The sequence below is a fragment of the Schistocerca gregaria genome, chromosome 8, assembly GCF_023897955.1.
Source record: "Schistocerca gregaria isolate iqSchGreg1 chromosome 8, iqSchGreg1.2, whole genome shotgun sequence".
Lineage (NCBI taxonomy): Eukaryota > Metazoa > Arthropoda > Insecta > Orthoptera > Acrididae > Schistocerca > Schistocerca gregaria.
In genome coordinates this window covers 255,192,524-255,209,354 of record NC_064927.1, presented here as the reverse complement: position 1 = coordinate 255,209,354, position 16,831 = coordinate 255,192,524, and the positions used below count along the sequence as shown (strand labels likewise).

Genomic DNA, 16,831 nt, shown 5'->3' with positions numbered 1-16,831 from the left:
ACCTCTGGTGATCGTCGAGGGGACACTGAATAGTGCACGGTACATCCAAACCGTCATCGAACCCATCGTTCTACCATTCCTAGACTGGAAAGGGAACTTGCTGTTCCAACAGGACAATGCACGTCCGCATGTATCCCGTGCCACCCAACGTGCTCTAGAAGGTATAAGTCAACTACCCTGGCCAGCAAGATCCCCGGATCTGTCCCCCATTGAGCATGTTTGGGACTGGATGAAGCGTCGTCTCACGCGGTCTGCACGTCCAGCACGAACGCTGGTCCAACTGAGGCGCCAGGTGGAAATGGCATGTCAAGCCGTTCCACAGGACTACATCCAGCATCTCTACGATCGTCTCCATGGGAGAATAGCAGCCTGCATTGCTGCGAAAGGTGGATATACACTGTACTAGTGACGACATTGTGCATGCTCTGTTGCCTGTGTCTATGTGCCTGTGGTTCTGTCAGTGTGATCATGTGATGTATCTGACCCCAGGAATGTGTCAATAAAGTTTCCCCTTCCTGGGACAATGAATTCACGGTGTTCTTATTTCAATTTCCAGGAGTGTATTAGGGAATAATAGCTGGATTGTCAGAAAATTATAAATGTAATAACTATTTGTTTTAAGTTTTGGTTAGCATCTATAAAATTCTTTAGCTTTATCTGCCAGTAATTTATATTGATTATTGCTGCTACTACTACTACTACTACTATTGTTATTATTATTATTGTTATTATTATTATTATTATTATTGCTTCTGATTACTGTTGTGTTCCACAAGGGCTATGATGGGCGTGGAATATTCTCAAAATGGGAGATAACACAAGAGGTACAGCAACATAAGAGTGCAATGGATATAGATGTATCTATTTCTACAAACATTACGGACAAGCTCACCTTCTGGTTCAGCAGATGAGTAGTGAAGTTTAAAGCCACGATGTCCTGATGCTTTGTTAGCATAGTAAAGAAGTGTTAAACGATTGGAATAGGATTCAATATGGGCAGATAGATTCTGAGCTGTCAGGTACGCTATTTGCACACCATCAATTCCACCATCAAACACCTGTCATAAACATATTTTAGTTGGAAGACCACATAAATTTTGCTATTTCATTATGAGATAATTAAATAATGACAGCTGTATAACTGTTATTGATAATGTCAAATCTGAATGGGTATAATGATTTCTAAAGACTACAGAATATTTTATTTCTCAGAAACAGAATATTTGTTACAGCACTAATCTGGAATAAGACTGAACAATATATAAAGAGAGACAACATTATTATTACTTCATATGCTGTTAGCTCCTTCCAGTATATATCTGGCAAAAGACAGCAATCAGATGCATCTGTGGAGTCAGAAATAATGAGTCTTGTAGACTATATTTCAAAAAATTAAAACAGTTACATGCCTCTTTATACTAAGCTGTTTAGTACATACAAAAGGAACCCAACATAGTCACAAACTATGACAATCTGTTGATCAGTATAACATTGGCCTAAAACTACAGTTTGACATCACATTTGCTAGATTTAAGAAAACTCAGGATGATTACAGGTACATGAGGGTAAAAATATTTAACATGTTGCCATTACAGGTACACTATGTGTCACTGAAAATGTGTTAAAGTGCCACACAGAAATGGCTTTGAGAAAAATCTATTCATACAGAAAAAGAGTTTAAAATGGATCCTAAGAGGGTCTTAAGCAGTAATATAGTTTCATTTAGAGTAAACATATATATGTGAATACATAAATAAATTATGTGCAGTATGATGGACAATGTTGTATCTTTGCGTTATAGACAATAATGATCTGATATATCTTTTACTATTTGTACGTTATTTATGTGATTGTATTTCTGAATGTACAGGTGCCGACACCATGGGGCCTGAGCAGGCCCGAGCACCCTCAAAAATTCGATTGGGGGGCAGAGCCCCCCCTCCCCTACCCACCCAATAATTTAAGAAAATTATTAGTTATATTATGCTTTGTAAAATCACAAAACTATGTTCGAATGTTTTATTTTCCTTGTTTGGTGATAGTTACCTTTTAAAATACATTCAGTAACGAGTTAAAACAAATAATTATTACAGTAGTAGGCAGGTTAACTGAAAACAAGTGGTGTGAATCATGATAGTATTATGGTGCTGCAGGCACACTTAGAATTTGTTGTGGTGCGCGAACCTTTGGGTAAAGTCTGGCACCAGCAGGCGAGCACTCTGGCTGTACTGTAAATTAAATTAGATTTTTACAAAAAATACCGTGTTTGTTTAAGTTTTGTTTCTTTTTTTCAAAGTCAAAAAATGTGTCAGGCTTGCCGAGTTTCAAAGAGTGTCGAGTTATTGAGAGTCCAGTTTTCTGGGTTCTAATGTTGATCATATGACTCTAAAATGCTTAAAAATCTTTAAAAAATCACTATTTTTCATCTAAAATTTAGAAAATTTCCCGGGGCAAGACCCCCAGTATGCTCCCCCCCTCCCCCACCCCCCACCACAATATTTTTTTTATGTTTGCACCCCTGTGTGTGTGGGTTTGTGTTTGTGTGTGTGTGTTTGTGTTTGTGTGTGTGTGTGTGTGTGTGTGTGTGTGTGTGTGGGTGGGTGGGTTTGTGTGTTCATGAAAAATGACCTTGGTTGCACTTTTAATGATTAAATGCACATTAAAAATAAATAAATAGATAAGATAAGGTTCTGTGTCTTAATGGCAGGTTTGTTAAATTACATATCAGAAATTTATAATCTGTTGGGGCTAAATAGAAAAAGTGTTTATATTTTTGAAGGTATATACTTCCTGCTACTGATGCACAGAGAACTATTATATGATGTGTTTGAGAAAAATAATTAGACTGATAGTTTATGTACAAAAATTTTTAATTTTTTTCCCAAACAATAATACTGTCCCCTTAAGCAACTATACACCAGCAGAGTTCTTGTTCCCAGTATTGGTAGCTGAAAGGCTTCTACTGGTGGGGTCTTTAACATGTGTGGTTCTTTTTCTTTTTTTTTTTAATGTTCTTCTGAGATCCAAAATGACTTCCTTTTCTGACATTTTTCAGTTTGGGGAAAAGAAAAATTCACAAGGACTCAGATCATGTGAATGGGGAAGGGGGCTAAGAAACAACAAGAATGCATTTTGAGGTCAAAAAAATCTGTGGTGGAGATGGCCATGTGACACTAGGAGTTTTCATGATGCAGCATCCACTTGCCTGCAACGTCTAATTCACACTTTTCATAAACCTTTCTAAGACATCTTTGTAAAACACCTGGCTGATAGTTTGTCCTGGAGGAACAAATTTCTTATACATGATGCACTTACTGGCAAAAAAACCTACCAGCACTGTTTTGATCTTTGATTTGCTTATTTAGCTTTTTTCAGTCAAGTTGTCTCAGTCTGTTCAACTCACTTTGCTCCTTTGTCTCAGGACCATACTCAGAAATCCAGTATTCATCACCTGTCATCACACGACTGAACCATTTGTGATCAGTGTAAACCCTCTCAAGAAGATTGATGTACACATTCCTTCGATTACCCTTCTCCTAAACTGTTGAGGTTGTGCAAAACTTTGGTCAAATTTTGATTTGTGTTTGCTCATCATCTTTATTGTTAAATGTTGGTCTGATCTTACAAGAGCAAACACATTCGACATGCCCTCTTAAATGTTCCTATGCATGCTGTAAGCATGCTTTGTTTACAAAGTGGCAGAATGGGGACAACACAGGGGGACAGAACTATATTCTTAGATTCGACACTTAATACAGGTCTGTGAAACTCTGTATTATTTGTTGCGACAGTTCACATCAATCTTTAAAGCATTTCTCAGTTCAGGTTTTGTTATGACATTTGGTAGAGCCTTCAGTAATATGTCTGGTTCAATCTAATGCACCGAGTGAGGTGGTGCAATGGTTAGCATATTGGTCTCACTTTGGGAGGATGATGGTTCAAATCCAGGTCCAGCCATCCTGATTTAAGTTTTCCATGATTTCCCTAAATCACTTCAGACCAATGCTGGGATGGTTCCTTTGAAGGGGCAGGGCTGACTTCCTTCACTATCCTTCCTTAATCCCAAATCAACCAACCAACCAATCCAACACAATATGAAAAGAAAAGGGGAAACTTTGAAAAGTCTAATGGTTGGCAGGTGAAAGACTTAGGATAGAGGGTGCAGTGACAATTTCTGATAAAAATGTGAACTAATGATTCAGAAGCCACACTCTCAAACTATAGCTCATGTCTAGATTACTAAATCAAGAGTTTCTGTGATAATAAGGAAAAAACTGCTGTATGGATTTGGTCAGTGTTTGTCACATACTGGAAGAATACAATAATTCCATAAAATTAATAACATGATCCAATGGAATCAAAATCATAAAATCATGTTCATTGTGAACTTAAATAATAGTTTTATATTTTTATAAACAGAAGTAAAATCTTTCAGTTTAATTTTAAATTGTAATCAAGATTTCCTTCCCCATGAACCATGGACCTTGCTGTTGGTGGGGAGGCTTGCGTGCCTCAGGGATACAGATGGCCGTACCGTAGGTGCAACCACAAAGGAGGGGTATCTGTTGAGAGGCCACACAAACGTGTGTTTCCTGAAGAGGGGCAGCAGCCTTTACAGTAGTTGCAGGGGCAACTGTCTGGATGATTGACTGACCTGGCCTTGTAACATTAACCAAAACGGCCTTGCTGTGCTGGTACTGTGAACGGTTGAAAGCTAGGGGAAACTACAGCCGTTATTTTTCCCAAGGGCATGCAGCTTTACTGTGTGGTTAAATGATGATGGCGTCCTCTTGGGTAAAATATTCCGGAGGTAAAATAGTCCCCCATAGTGAACGCATTATTGTGGCCAAGATAGACACGAAGCCCACACCTACTACAGTAGTACAAGTTTATATGCCAACTAGCTCTGCAGATGATGAAGAAATTGAAGAAATGTATGATGAGATAAACAAAATTATTCAGGTATTGAAGGGAGATGAAAATTTAATAGTCATGGGTGACTGGAATTCGAAAGTAGTAAAAGGCAGAGAAGGAAACATAGTAGGTGAATATCGATTGGGGCTAAGAAATGAAAGAGGAAGCCGCCTGGTAGACTTTTGCACAGAGCATAACTTAATCATAGCTAACACTTGGTTCAAGAATTATGAAAGAAGGTTGTATACATGGAAGAATCCTGGAGATACTAGAAGGTATCAGATAGATTATATAATGGTAAGACAGAGTTTTAGGAACCAGGTTTTAAATTGTAAGACATTTCCAGGGGCAGATGTGGACTCTGGCTACAATCTATTGGTTATGAACTGTAGATTAAAACTGAAGAAATGCAAAAAGGTGGGAAATTAAGGAGATGGGACCTGGATAAACTGACTAAACTAGAGGTTGTACAGAGTTTCAGGGAGAGCGTAAGAGAACAATGGACAGGAATTGGGGAAAGAAACACAGTAGAAGATGAATGGGTAGCTCTGAGGGATGAAGTACTGAAGGCAGCAGAGGGTCAAGTAGGTAAAAACACGAGGGCTAGTAGTAATCCTTGGGTAACAGAAGAAATATTGAACTTAATTGACGAAAGGAGAAAATATAAAAATGCACTAAATGAAGCAGGCAAAAAGGAATACAGACTTCTCAAAAATGAGATTGACAGGAAGTGCAAAATGGCTGAGCAAGGATGGCTAGAGGACAAATGTAAGGATGTAGAGGCTTATCTCAGTAGGGGTAAGATAGATACTGCCTACAGGAAAATTAAAGAGACCTTTGGAGAAAAGAGAACCACTTGTATGAATATCAAGAGCTCAGATGGAAACCCAGTTCTAAGCAAAGAAGGGAAAGCAGAAAGGTGGAAAGAGTATATAGAGGGTCTATACAAGGGCGATGTACTTGACGACAATACTATAGAAATTGAAGAGGATGTATATGAAGATGAAATGGGAGATACGATACTGAGGGAAGAGTTTGACAGAGCACTGAAAGACCTGAGTTGAAACAAGGCCCCGGGAGTATACAACATTCCATTAGAACTACTGATGGCCTTGGGAGAGCCAGTTCTGACAAAACTTTACCATCTGGTGAGATGTATGAGACAGGCGAAATACCCTCTGACTTCAAGAAGAATATAGTAATTCCAATCCCAAAGAAAGCAGGTGTTGATAGATGTGAAAATTACCGAACTATCAGTTTAATAAGTCACAGCTGCAAAATACTAACACGAATTCTTTATAGACGAAAGGAAAAACTGGTAGAAGCCGACCTCTGGGATGATCAGTTTGGATTCCGTAGAAATATTGGATCACGTGAGGCAATACTGACCTTACGACTTACCTTTGAAGAAAGATTAAGAAAAGGCAAAGCTACATTTCTAGCATTTATAGACTTAGAGAAAGCTTTTGACAAACTTGACTGGAATACTCGCTTTCAAATTCTAAAGATGGCAGGGGTAAAAAACATGGAGCGAAAGGCTATTTACAATTTGTACAGAAACCAGATGGCAGTTATAAGAGCCGAGGGACATGAAAGGGAAGCAATGGTTGGGAAAGGAGTGAGACAGTGTTGTAGCCTCTCCCCGATGTTATTCAATCTGTATATTGAGCAAGAGGTAAAGGAAACAAAAGAAAAATTTGGAGTAGTTATTAAAATCCATGGAGAAGTAATAAAAACTTTGAGGTTCGCCGATGACTTGTAATTGTATCAGAGACAGCAAAGGACTTGGAAGAGCAGTTGAACGGAATGGAAGGTCAGTATTGCCTCATGTGATCCAATATTTCTACGGAATCCAAACTGATCCTCCCCGAGGTCCGCATCTACCAGTTTTTCCATTCGTCTGTAAAGAATTCGCTTTTGTATTTTGCAGCTGTGACTTATTAAACTGATAGTTCGGTAATTTTCACATCTGTCAGCACCTGCTTTCTTTGGGATTGGGATTATTATATTCTTCTTGAAGTCTGAGGGTATTTCGCCTGTCTCACACATCTTGCTCACCAGCTGGTAGAGTTTTGTCATGACTGGCTCTCCCAAGGCCGTCAGTAGTTCTAATAAAATGTTGTCTACTCCGGGGGCCTTGTTTCAACTCAGGTCTTTCAGTGCTCTGTCAAACTCTTCATGCAGTATCGAATCTCCCATTTCATCTTCATCTACATCCTCTTCCATTTCCATAATATTGTCCTCAAGTACATCACTCTTGTATAAACCTTCTATATACTCCTTCCGCCTTTCTGCCTTCCCTTCTTTGCTTAGAACTGGGTTGCCATCTGAGCTCTTGATATTCATACACGTGGTTCTCTTCTCTCCAAAGGTCTCTTTAATTTTCCTGTAGGCAGTATCTGAACAAGTTAAGTATATATTTTTACAAGTAATTTTTACAATTATTTATTTGGTACAATTAAATTTTTGTTACACAAAAGCCTGTGCTATGTTACAAGAATATGTCTTTTACGTGTTTGTTGGGTTGTAATTTCATTTTACTTTATGATGAAATGCAAATAGAACATGGTGGGAGCAAAATAGGAATAAATACAGATCACCACATTACGTACTTTAAGGAAACATGCACTATACATAATTATCAGGCGTAAGTGACTAGATGACAGTGCCATAATAGCAATCTCTTATTGCATATTGTAACTATTGTCCTGTTTTTGCATTTTGAAGATATCTCTGCTGCAGGGTGAATTCCACCAAAATATGATTCCATTATGTAATATGAAATGAGAGCAAGAAAAATAAATTATATAATAACAAATTTGGTGATGGATTTACTGAGTACTGTTAGCATATAACACACAGCTGTCAGCTTTTATCAGATATAATTGACATGAGTGTTAGGCTTAAAACAAAAAGTGAATGTAAGGTGTAACAATAACATTGTGCATGGTTATGGAAAATATGACAGAATTATGTTTAGCTTTAACATTACAATAGAAAAAGCACCTGACTTGAAAATCATTTTAAAAAGGAACTAACTTGAAAATAGTTCTGAAAGAGAGATGAATAGGTCATGTGTTACTCAAACATTGCGGGATAGGTTTATGAGTCTTCCGATTTATATACATGCGAGTAAATTTTATTATTTTTATTATTTTGTCTGCAGTATATGAATTTTGTCTGAAAATGTAAATGCAACCCCCAGAGGAACATACAAACTTAGTAAGTTACCTGCTTGGTTAACACAAAGTCTCAAGCTATTGTAGCAATGTTCTCTTCTTTATTTTCTATACTACATCTTCTCCCTCTATCTTTAAATTTCTCAATATTATCTCTCCTGTCCATACTATCTCCATACAGTTCCTGTTACTTTACAAGTGGGCATTCCACTCATCACAGTTGATGCCACCTCCCTCTACATTAACACCCGCAATGTCGATGGCCTTACTGCTATTGAGGACTATTTTTCCCACTGTCCAATTGAGTCCAGATCTACAATCTCTTTCTTGGTTACCATGACCAATTGTATCCTAACCCACAATTACTTCTTCTTTGAAGACATCATCTATAAACAAATCCTAGGTACACCAACAGGCTCATGCATGACTTCATCCTATACCAACTTATTTGTGAGCCATCTAGAAGAAGCCTTCTTAGCCACCAGGATTTTAAACCCCTCTTCTGGCTCAGATCCACTAATGGCAGCTTTGTGATCTGGGTGGAGGGTGAGGGCACCTTATCCACATTTTTCCAGAACCTCCTCACCTCCCCCATCCACTTCACTCGGATCTCCGCAACCTAACAAGCCAGTTTTCTCAATGTTGACTTCCAAATCAAGGATGACTACATAAATACTTCCTTCCACTTCAAACCTACCAACCACCAAAAATACTTTCACTTCAACAGCTGCCACACTTTCCATACAAAGGAAGTTCCTTCCATACAGACTTGCTATTCATGGCCAGGGCATCTGTAGTAATGAACAGTCCCTTTCCAAATATGCCAAGGGTCTCGCTAAGGCCTTCACAGACCATAATTACACTCCCAACCTTGCACAGAAACAGATCTCCTATGCCTTACCTCTCCACCCACCCACCGCCTCTCAAAGTCCCACCATCCGGCTACAGAGAAGCATTTCACTTGTGATTCATAATCACCTAGGACTGTGGCAATTGAGTCACAGTCCCAGGGTTTCATCGATCTCTTGTCGTGCCCTGAAATGAGGAATATGCTACACACTATGCTCCCCACTCCTCCCACAATTGTAGTCTGTTGCCCACCAAACCGATGGAATATCTTTGTCCATTGCGACTCTAACCTTTCTTCTAAGATCTTGCCTCATGGCTCATGTTCCTTGATACACCTACGTACATGCGTGATATATCCCATACATTCTCATAACACCAGATACTCCAATCTTGTCACAGGCATCTCCTATCCCATCAAAGGCAGGGCTACCTGTGAAGCAGTCATGTGATTCACAACCTAATCTGAAGCCACTATGCTGCTTTCTTTGTCCCTTGATAGACCTACTTGGAAGGCCTACCCCATACAGCCTCCCACCACCAGCTACTCGAGTGCTGTCACAGGCATCTCCTATCCCATCAAAGGCAGGGCTACCTGTGAAGCAGCCATGTGACCCACTACCTAAGCTGCAAACACTGTGCCACTTTGTATGTATGTGGGCATAACAGATAAAAGGTATCTGTTCACATTAATGACGATCACCAAATTGTAGCCAAGGGACAGCTGGACCATCCAGTTAGCAAACAAGCTGCTCAATACAATGTGCTTTACTTCAATAACTACTTCACAGTAAGTGTCTGCTGAAACCTTCCAACCAACACCAGATTTTCTGAACTGCCCAGGTGGGAACTCTCCCTACAACATATCCTTCATTCATGTAATCCCCTGGGCTCAAACTTCACTAGTCCCTGTCCTAGACCTACCTACTCCCTTTCTTGCTCCCACCAAGCATTAAATACACAATCTATTTTGTCAAAGCACCAACTAGTCTTTTTCCCTGGGTAACACAATAATTCTGCACAGCACATCTTCTACCACCATTGTGAACTTGCTCTCCCTCCCCCTTCCCACGCTATGCTTCCACCTACCCTGACCATCCATCTCGGATTGCTGCTCATGACAGACACAGTTGCAGTCCACAGTCAGTCCATAGCGCCTGGTGACAGTGCTCATGTGTGTGTGAGTTGTGGTTGTATGAATTTGTGGCTGCTTTTTTCCCCCAATAAAGGGCTTGCAGCCAAAAGCTTAAATGTTTAATAGTCTTTTCATTGTGCCTATTTGTGACTCACCACCTCCTCTGAGTAGTGAGTAGCAATCTATCCTTTTGTAATATTGTTGTTATTTCATCCTGGACTTTCCATACTATCTCTCTACCCTTTGAAAGAATAATGAATTATATTGTTGCTTATTAGTCTGCACCAATAATTATAAATGTGTTTGCAGTGTGATGTTTTTTTCAGTTAGCCTTATGCAAAGTTACAAAATGATATGCTGATAGATTTTTCATAACAATCAAAGCTAATATTCTATGAATAGCATTATATGTCTTTTAACAAAATGAGTATTAGAAATATTTACTCTTGATTAGTTAAAACAAATCTGTGCACATTAAATGTCTGTGTTTTGGAAGCTGTTATGTCACTTTGAAGACAGGCCAGACTTGATAGTTACTGTAGACAGAGTATAGATTTAAAGTCAGAATTTGAATTATGGGGGGAAAACTCAAATATTTTTGAGATACTTGCTATAGGTAACATCTTTTAAGATGAAAGTTTTGTGCATATTGGTAACTTTTAAGTACTTTCCCAGTGATATTACGTAATGAATGCCATTTAAGTAAAGAAACTTTTTCAGACCACACACATAAGGCAAGTTTTGAAAATTGTAATTAGCAACAGCCAAAAGTAATTTTGTGAGTATACTTTGTTAATGATGATACCAATTTAAAAACTGTGAATGTTACTGCAATTGATTGTGGACTGAATATTGATAGACTATGGTGAGAATATGTTTTTCAATAGTAAGCTGTTAGGTTGAGAACTGTGTTGAGATATTATGCTGAAGTAGTCTTTGTGAGGCACTGAGGAAATGTTGATGAGAGAGGGGATATCCGAATGATGTTACTGCTGATGCTTTTGATGTAGAAGATGAACATAGTCATGGTTAGGGAATATTCATCATTATTTATCTCTTCCATCCATTCTGGGGAAGTAACTCATCGAATCAAATAAATGAAACATTGTTTTTTATTGAACCATGTACATTTCACTTCTTTTTATTTGTGAAGTCTTCAGTAGCCTGTAATATAGTTTGTTTTTGTATATAATATTTGCACCATATAATAATTACCAATTCATTTCTAGATCACAGTTTTGTTGCTATTCTTTTGAGGTTAAGAGAAAAATAACTTTTTGTGGCACAAGTTTTGTGAAGTTAATTTTTTTTCTTATTATGATTTGTGATGTTATTAGTGCATATGCGTCATCCTGAAATTGTACTTATATCTTTTCTGTACCCAGGATGTCTCATTGTCAGTGTTTTATGAGCACATTTCATCTTAACGTCTCACTTCCACTGATCATTGTGTTTTGATTTAGTGTGTTTACTGTATAATGTGTTGACAACTGTTGATCCATGTTTTTCATTTATCTTTCGTTTGTTTTGTAGTGCCTGTACATAGTTTAATAATCTTTTATCTGTTGTGTTAAAAATCAGTTGTATTATCTGAGAGAGAATATGAAGTTATTAAACTGAAAAAAAGATATTAGACATCATTTTTTAAAGGAGATATTTTTGTAATGGACAAACAAATTTTATTCAGTATGCTTTTATGCAGGATGACACTCCACCGCGTACTTTTATGTGTGTGAAGGATTTCTTGCACACATTGTTTGATGAGTATCACGTGCTGAGGTGCCACTTCCACCATGATTAGCCTCCCAAAACCCCAGACCTAAATCCTGTGATTATTGGTTGTGGGGCACCTCAAATCATAAGTCTGCTACATTCATCTGAAACCATTAGGGATGCTAAAAGATAACATCTAACAACAATTTCTCACCATACCTAATGGTATGTTGTATGATGCTGCTCACACCATTGGCTATTGACTACAGGTATTGTTGATGAATGACAGCTGTATTGCTGAGTAATTGTTATAAAGAACATAATCTTTGCTAAAAATCAATTGTTATGATAAATAGGGCTTCTCTACCATATGAAGCGTCGTCTGTTGGTAATTTTGTGCACATTTTTGGTTCCAATAAAAACCCATGTCATTTCAATAATGTGTGTTAATTTTTACCTCTATATGTACATTATTGGTGGGCTAATATAATGGAACTGGTGAGTGCCCCTATATTATCTAGTATTGAAGAATATGATACATTAAATTGGTTAGATTAGATTAGATTAGATTAATACTAGTTCCATGGATCATGAATACAATATTTTGTAATGATGTGGAACGAGTCATGGTCATTGTGACATGATTCAATGGGTTCAGAATCATAACTTGATTTTAAACTGTTACACGTTCTGCCCAAAGCATTTGGCTGGAGATAGTGGTCATATGTGTGTGTGTGTGTGTGTGTGTGTGTGTGTGTGTGTGTGAGAGAGAGAGAGGTGTGCTTTCTTGTGTGATTGTGTGTAACAGTCTTTTCATTGTGCCTGTCTGCAACTACACATGTCATCTTTACAGTAAGTACCAATCTATCCTCTTCATCATGTTGTTGATATTGACTTTCCATTTTTAATAACAATCAGTCTTACATTTTTAGAAACGGAAATAAAACATGACATTAACATGCGTATTATTTTTCAGAAAACATAACTATTTTTCATAATTACGATTTAATTTGAAATTGTAATCATATTTGAAATTATTAACATCATTCTATAATTTATTCTGAGTAATAATTTGATAATACTTTTAAAAGAACTAAATAATTGTGTACTAATATCTTTGAAGATAAAATATCAATATTAGTACTTTGTAACAATGCTAAGTTGAGACTGCTTGTATTTTCTTTGTTTATAGTTACTTTCTTGTCATGGCCTCAAGTTGTAATCTGTTCAACTAAGGAGTTGATTGCTGATTGTAGCAGAATGTAAACTGATTTGTGACATTATGTGAAAATATGACCTGAAGAAAATAAGAGTAGCGATAAAAAACTTAATCATGCAGTATTCAAACGTCAGGCATAGAACTTGATCATATCAGAAATAAATAAAGGTATTGTTTTCAGTGAGTAATGTTTTCAATGTGCCATATTATCCATGAGGAGCTAGAAGAACCAGATGAGTAATTTGTTTTATGAATTATTTCAAACTACCCTCTTGCTTATAGTGGCAGCACCATAGTAGAGTTATACCTAGAGTTGGTTCATAAGGGAGGTTCATAACTCACTGTTTGAGTTGTGAAGGGTATCTAAGGCCATTCTGTTCATACCCCTTGAAACCTAACCCACAACTGTTGTAACTGGCCCTTAGTATCCTGGATACTGGCACTGTGACAGTGTTGATGTCTGAGCGGTTCATATATGTCTTGTAACGAGGCAGATTTGTCGATCTTGCTGGCCGAGGGAGTACCTCAATATCATGCAGATAGTTCATGGGAACAAGTGTCATCTGTGGACAAGCACTTTGTGGTAGAAAAAAATTACGACTATACTGTAACATGAGAGGTAACATGGCACGATGCAAGACACTGTCATGTACCATTCTTCGAAAGAGTAGTAACCGTGACCTGAAGCCCTACCTGATGGCTCTCCACATCACAACCTCAAGAGTAACACCACTGTACCTCTCCAAAACACTGGAAGAATGGGACCTCTTACCAGGTCACAATCATACTCGGTGATGATCATTCAGGGGTGCAGACCCCAGATTCACATCTGAATACAATGCAGACACCATTCATCAGCACTCCATGCTTCCAGGTCACAGGATCGGTCAACACACTAATCCTTTACATACTCACTTGTGGTACAGATAGGTACAAAATCAAACTAATATCAAATAATATCTATTGGGTGATCTACTTTTTTGCAAGGCAGTGTATATTACAAGGTTCTGTACATGACCAGAATACAAAAGGAAGGTTGAGAATTTAGACCAAATCAAGGGAGATCTTGGGAATTGAATTTGCACTGAAAATAGCAGAGCAGAACAGGAAAGAACAGAGAAGGAAGACTGTTACAAAACAATTATTGTATTGAAGACTACTGAAGGCAATTATTAACATTTCAGTAATAAATACACACATAATTTTTTTTAAAGTTTGTATAACTGGAATAGAAGGGAGAACCGATAGAGGTACTCAAAGTACCTTCCTCAGGTGGCTTGCAGAGTATGAATGTAGATGTAGGTGTAGATGAGAGTAAATGTGCCCTACTTAACTGACTTGTTCGATACTGTAAGTATACAAACTAAATTATGGAAACAATCACCAATCAATAAATCATCAATCATCAATCAATAAACCAAACCAAAACTGCTACTCTAAAGCTGCATCTGGGCTAGAGGAAGGTGAGTAAGAGCAGAAACTAAATAGAGACAGAAAACATGTTACACAATGAGTCATGAATAGAAGCAACTAACATTAATAACAAATTGAAGAAAAAGAACCAAAATTAACTAAATAGTGGTATAAACTATGGTAGTAAAGTTGTTGTTGTTGTTGTGGTCTTCAGTCCTGAGACTGATTTGATGCAGCTCTTCATGCTACTTTATCCTGTGAAAGCTTCTTCATCTCCCAGTACTTACTGCAACCTACATCCTTCTGAATCTGCTTAGTGTATTCATCTCTTGGTCTCCCTCTACGATTTTTACCCTCCACGCTGCCCTCCAATGCTAAATTTGTGATCTTTTGATGCCTCAAAACATGTCCTACCAACCGATCCCTTCTTTTTGTCAAGTTGTGCCACAAACTCCTCTTCTCCCCAATTCTATTCAATACCTCCTCATTAGTTATGTGATCTATCCATCTAATCTTCAGCATTCTTCTGTAGCACCACATTTCGAAAGCTTCTATTCTCTTCTTGTCCAAACTATTTATCATCCGTGTTTCACTTCCATACATGGCTACACTCCATACAAATACTTTCAGAAACGACTTCCTGACACTTAGATCTATATTCGATGTTAACAAATTTCTCTTCTTCAGAAATGATTTCCTTGCTATTGCCAGTCTACATTTTATATCTTCTCTACTTCGACCATCATGAGTTATTTTACTCCCTAAATAGCAAAACTCCTTTAGTAGTAAAGTAGCAGCAATAGAATGCAGTCATTGTGAAGTCAGTAATGTTCAGAAATAAAGGAATGACAAGATCTACATGAAAGGTAGTCCTGCTAGGAAATAATTTGCATTAAGACTGACATGGAAGGACTTATCTGTTAGTCAGAACATGGTTAATTCAGAGATTAAGTGTTAAATGTGTTGAGAAAATGGTAGTGACTGTGATTTAAATTTTTTTTTTATTAATTTATTTATTATACATTATGAGCCTATAATGAAGTATTTTACAACATGGCCCAGCTTCTGTTTACAATTTTGTTTCTATATTAACTTTGAATTAACTAGTAATGCCACCACAGTTAAAAATATACGACTAAACTGCAATCACAGAACTGTAAAATGCCTGAATTAATATTTCGCTCTACAGTGGAATATATGCTGCTATGAAACTTCCTGACACATAAAAACCTATATGCAAAAAAAGAGTGCAAACCCAGACCCTTGCCATTCAGGGGCAATGGTGTTACTGACTGAACTGTCCAGGCAAGTTATCTGTTGTGAAGCCACAGTCCAATTGTATCACTATGTTGGCACAGAGATTATTATGAGTCTTTTTTCTAAATGTATGATTTATTTAATTTGAAAAACTCAAAATGCTTTGGGATTATGATGCTTTTAAAAATATTATTCCATTACACACAGTCGATAAGTTGCAAGCTGCAAAAATGCAATGTCAAATGTATATAAGACTTCATTTTATGCGTAACATGGTTTAATAATCAGAATTACTGGTGTTCCTTCACAGTCTCACCAAAATCTGTTCTGTGAACACATTTATTGAACTTATTTATTTTCAGTGGGTGGGTGGTGGCTGAATAAATGTGTAAAATGGCTACTCAGGAACATCTAGACAGTTTTAGGAAAAATTCGTCTACTTTCCTGCACTCATTTGTTTCCACTGTTCCGATGTGAGTCAACCACTTCCTACAAGACATTAGAGACAGCACACATAACAATGGTTGAAAGCCATTGTGGCCTTTTCCCCATTTTTACTGACTACCTCACAAAGGGTAAAAATACTAAAAAAACCTTTCTGAGCAACTGACAGTACACCTGAAGTAAGTATGGTGTTTGGCCAGTAGAAGTGAGCAGTAAGAATATTGTTCAAAGTAGATAATTGTCCTTCTTGCAGAAGTTGCTTATAGTAAAAAATCTGTTGCAACTGATCTGATACACAGTCACAGCACATGTTCAAGTTTCATGATGGAGACTTAAACACTGGTGGTAAACATAAAGCAAGGAATTAGGATCCCTACCTTTTACACACAACATCAAAAATGTCTCTCAATAGACATTCTTTCTGCAAATTAGCTTAATCAGTAGATTCAGGAATTGAATAGTTCTGTCTCCTACATTGCATGTAAGAGCCACTGAATAGCAGATAGCAGCTTTGAGTCATTGACAGTCAGTTGAGAACCAACCCCCCCTACACACACACACACACACACACACACACACACACACACACACACACACAAACCGGTGGCCCCATATTGTGCTGGCTGGAAACATGATGCCATTATTGTGTTCAGAAGATGGGCTAGGGTGAGGTGCAGCTTGTGTCAGATGGAGTGGGTAGAGGGAGAAAGA

At 37.7% G+C, this 16,831-nt stretch overlaps 1 protein-coding gene across 1 annotated transcript in view; it reads right to left on the bottom strand.

The window, feature by feature from the left end:
* Positions 1–16,831, bottom strand: part of LOC126285431 (cubilin-like) — a 1,398,426-nt gene that overhangs the window by 274,625 nt on the left and 1,106,970 nt on the right. Inside the window, exon 49 of the mRNA XM_049984811.1 lies at positions 893–1,058. Coding sequence (XP_049840768.1) covers positions 893–1,058 — 166 coding nt within the window. The remainder of the gene's footprint in view (positions 1–892; positions 1,059–16,831) is intronic.